This window comes from Vigna radiata, unplaced genomic scaffold (genome assembly GCF_000741045.1).
Source record: "Vigna radiata var. radiata cultivar VC1973A unplaced genomic scaffold, Vradiata_ver6 scaffold_122, whole genome shotgun sequence".
NCBI lineage: Eukaryota > Viridiplantae > Streptophyta > Magnoliopsida > Fabales > Fabaceae > Vigna > Vigna radiata.
The window spans coordinates 38,484-43,241 of NW_014543108.1; the positions used below are offsets into that span (position 1 = coordinate 38,484).

At 36.6% G+C, this 4,758-nt stretch overlaps 1 protein-coding gene across 1 annotated transcript in view; it reads left to right on the plus strand.

Moving 5' to 3' along the window:
- The window catches only part of LOC106752967, a 13,748-nt gene extending 9,912 nt beyond the window's left edge, over window positions 1–3,836 (plus strand). Inside the window, exon 2 of the mRNA XM_014634751.1 lies at window positions 3,811–3,836. Coding sequence (XP_014490237.1) covers window positions 3,811–3,836 — 26 coding nt within the window. The remainder of the gene's footprint in view (window positions 1–3,810) is intronic.
- Window positions 3,837–4,758: the final 922 nt, after the last annotated feature.

Below are 4,758 nucleotides of genomic sequence, written 5' to 3' on the forward strand. Positions count from 1 at the left end.
TTTGCAATACCACCTAGGGATAGGGGTAGGATGATCAATTGCGCTAACTTCTGTTTATAATGCGGTATTAATTGCTAGGGGAGGCTAGGGATAGCAAGCCAGTAGTTAATATTAGGCTCTTTTCGCCGAGGGATCGGGTTAAGGGAGGCTAAGAAAGTCACATAACAATTAACTAATCAAACTAATATTCAAGAGGAGTAGATAAGAGAGGGCGGATTAGATGAAATTGTAAACCCCCAACAACATCCATTCATCCATTGTTTTCTTTTGTCAATTGAATCAACTTTATTTTGCATGGTAATATTTTTGTTCTCAAATCCAATTTATTAATTTTTATTTTCCAAGTCTTATTATTTTAATTCATGTGAACGAGAAAGCCTTTCGAGTCTCTTGGGAAAAACGATACTTGGTCTTACCATTTATATTACTTGTACGATTTGGTACACTTGCCAATTTGTCAACACGTTGAAACTGGCGTTGAGCGGTGGCTGCGATTCTTCCTTTGCACCTTTTTTTTATCCTTTCCTGAGTCCAACTCCTTCCTACTTCACTTTCCATCATTCAATTCTCATTTAATCCTGTCAAAACAATGTAAAACCAAGCATAATATCTCTAAAACCACCTTTGACTCTCTTATAACCTAACTAAAGCATTTTGCATGATTTCAAGCTCATTCTAAGTCATAAAGGGTGTGTTTCGATATCAATTTCAAGTATAAAAATAACGGTTTTTAGACCGTTATCAGTTATCCACACACCACTGAAATCTAAAACAACAAATACAAGAGAGCATACTCTCAAAAAGAGATGATTCAATCCATCTTTAACAACACAAGAGAGTAAACAGTCACTCTCAAACCTGACCTACCCAACACATGTATCCAATTACACAAATTGATAAAGAACCTGATTGCATAACACTCCTATAATACAAAAACATTGTTGGGACGGATCGACAAGTGTACCGAGTCGCACAAGTAATATAAAATGGTAAGACCAAGTATTGTATCCGAGAGGACTCTCGGCGCTGAACAATTGTGTTTTCAAAACAATTGTATTGTATCCGAGAAGACTTAAAAATGAAAAGAGATCATTGGGTTTTGGCAAAAATAATAAATAAAATAAAAATGCAATTGATTAATGGCAAAGGAGCACAAAGATTAACGGAGGTTGATTTATATGAGATGGATATGTTGTTGGGGTTATATTTCACCTAGTTCGCTCTCATGTATAAAAAAATTCTTCTTTATGCGTTAATGCCAACATGTCTCACTAAATTACCTACCCCGATCCCTCGGTGAATAAGTCTATCCCTAATTACCAGTTCATACAATTCCTAACATTCCTGGTAAAAAGATGTGAAGAGCAAGAGATTAAGACGACTAAGACTCATACCATCATCCCTGAAAAATATAACCCTTAAGAGTAATTTAACAAGAACCTGAATTGAAAGGAACCTCCCGACACTCATGCAATTCATAAATCATGCTATTGTATAAGCAAGCATAGAAATAGATGAATTACTCTAACAATTAATGAAAAAATCATATAGAATTAAGAATTAATTCAAATACATGAGAGTTTACAAGGTTACATCATCCCCTAACAACAAATAGAAATTAGTTCCCCATAGACATGGGGGAACTCTATGAATAATGGAAGAAAGAATGAGAATGAAAGCCTGAGAGTTGGGAAAAGAGTGTATTGCTATGCTCTTCTTTGCTAGGGATGCAAAACCTAGAGCCCTAGGGTCCTTTAAATAGTGTCAGAGGCGTGCCGAAACAGGGTCCAGTCCAAAAGAATCGAAACAAAGCAGAAACAGGGCCCGGTCTCCCAAGACGCCTGGGCGGTCAAAACAGCTCATGTAAGGCCCAAGAGTCAAAATTGGACGCCTAAGCTTCGAAGCCCCGCCACCCGGGCGCTGGACGTTGATACAACACGCTTAAGCCTCGCTTCTAGTCGCCCGGGCTTCGTGTTTTCCCTCCTTTTAGTGCCTTTTTGAGCCCCTCTGAGCTCCATCTTCTTGCCTTTTCATCTCTTCTTCCAGTATTAACTCAATCTCTGCCAAAACAAAGGGAATTAGTCATAAATCTATTGAAGTCAACCTCAACTCTCTTATTCACACAACTTAATGAAAAAGCATGAGTCCAAGTAAGTTTCTAAGTAAAAAAGGGTGTTTTAGTATCAAAATTAGATCACAAATAATGGTGTTTCAAACCGTTATCAAACATCATAACTGTTGAGATTGTTGACAACACAATTTCTATATCAATTTAGTTTTTGATGATGACAACACATTGCTTAATAACATGCATATGTTGTTTGCAATTATTACATGTTCTTATGCATATTAACTATTTTATCTGTTGAACATGTTTATGTACTGTGTTACATGTTCCTATGTTGATTGATTGATATATATCTGGAATGTGTTTACATGATTTATGTGTTATGTGCTTTACATCATTTAAAATGTTTTACTGCACATGTTTTAAAGGTGAAAAACACAAACACTCTTATGAACTTTTAACTGTGTGACAAAGTTCTAGTACAGTCGATTACATTGTAAATGGATTCGACTATGCTAAAGTCTTTGTGCAGATTTTGAGGATCAGTGCTATGTATATTTTTGAGAAGAAAAGAATTTCAAAATGTTTTACATGGTTGATGTCGACTATGTGTTTTACATATTCGACTATATCTGTTGTCTGATTTGGAATTATGTTATGCTCTTGCACTCTAACGGCTATATTTTTAAAAGTTAGTTGAGCATTGATGACTTGGTCAACTGTATTGAATGTGTTCTATTATTTGTTGACCGTGAGCTACTATGTTGACTGAACTGTTATAATTGTTATAATACAGTTGACTGAATTAGTAGCACATTCGACTGAGAATCTAACTCTATAACAAAAATCTATAAATAGACTGAACACATGTTTGTTCAAAGACTTTTGACGAACTGACAAATTTCATTTCTATTTCAGATATCTCTTAGCTCCAAGAATTCTCCAAGAAGACGGTGGTGATCTTTCTTGAACGAGATTCATTGAGGAGACATTGTGCGCTTACACTTGTTGATCATTACTTGCATAAGAAAGGTGCTCCTGTTTGATCGTATTCAAGGCTTGGCATCCTGTGAAGACTGCTGAATTGTGATCAAGTCTTGACATCCTGTGAAGACTGTTGGAATTGTACCTATTGTGATACAGGGGGATAGTGCACTTTGAGGATTGTTCAAAGTGGTGTTGTAGATTGCAGAAGAGGGGATTTTTGCTGCAATTCTGGTTTTGTTGTGCAGCTATATTTTGATTTTGAGTTAGAGAGGAGATTTATATTTTTGACGTGGAGGTCTTCTATAAATTCCTTGTTGTAAAAATTGCAACCATTATAGTGCATTTGCTTCCGGGTGGAAGGACACTGGATGTAGGCATTGTTGGCCGAACTAGTATAAAAATCTATGTTTGATTTTCTCTATCCCTTATCTTTTACATTCCAATCGATTGTATTTCTAACGCAGTCTACTATTTTTTTTCCGCTGGATACATTTTCCGATTGCTTGCATTTCAAGAAAGTTTAGAAAGCTTTACACTTTGTTTTCAAGATTGCGAAAAAAACATATTTTTGAAACAACACCAATTCACCCCTGATAACGGTTGAAAAATTGTTATTTTCATACTTCATTTGAGATCAAAATACACCCTTTAAGGCTTAGAATTAGCTTAAAATCAAGCAAAACTCGTAAGTTGAGTCAGTTGAGAGTCAAAAGCTGTTTTTAGAGATATTATGTTTGTTTTGTACTGTTTTGCAGCACTTTTGATGAAAATGAAGAATTAGATTGAAGATGGAAGGTATTAGACTCAAGATAGAAGAAGAAACATGAAGAAAAGAAGAGTCTAGAAATCGCCCAGAGCCAAAATTCACCGCTGGGCGGCCAAATGCGAGGAGGAACCACTGTCAGGCGGTTTTCTGACTAGGGGCAAACCGCTGGGTGGCACAATTCACCACCGGGCGGTGGCGCGATGACGAGGAAACCAACGAGCGCCAAAAGTGCGACGCCAGGCAGTTGTCTGCTAGGCTTGGGCCTAAATTTTGTGACGCTCTTTAGCTATAAATAACCCTAGTGCTAGTTTAGGCTAATTCTTTTGATAGAAGAGGGCGACCAGACCTAATTTTCACTCCTTGGAGAAGATTTCTTGGATGCTTAGGCTCCTTTTGGTCAAATCTAGGGTTTGCTTTTCCATTCTTCCATCATTTTTCATCTAAGTTCACCATGACAATGGTGAACTAAACCCTTTTGTTGTTGGGGAACAATGTAATCTTTTGAAACCTTCTTTTATTGAAACTCTTATTTATTTATATGCTTGTCGTATGCTTTGATTATCAATTGTTGGGTTTCTCATCTGCGCTTAATTCTTTTATCGTTTAACTCATTCGATAACTGTTGTTTGTCTTTATTGATACGGGAACGTATGGTACTGTCGTAAACTCGTGAAAAATTCCTTGATTAAGCAATACCACCTAGGGATAGGGGGGTAGGACGATCAATTGTTTTTGCTTCTGTTTATAATGCATTATTAGTTATTAGGGGAGGCTAGGGATAACAAGCCAGTAATTAATAATAGGCTCTTTTCGCCGAGGGATCGGGTTAAGGTGATGGTGAAGTGCATACCTAGAGAGAATATTCTAAATGACATTTAAGAGAATGGAAAAGAAATTAAAATTGGAAAAGATTAGAGAAGGGAAACTTAGGAAATGA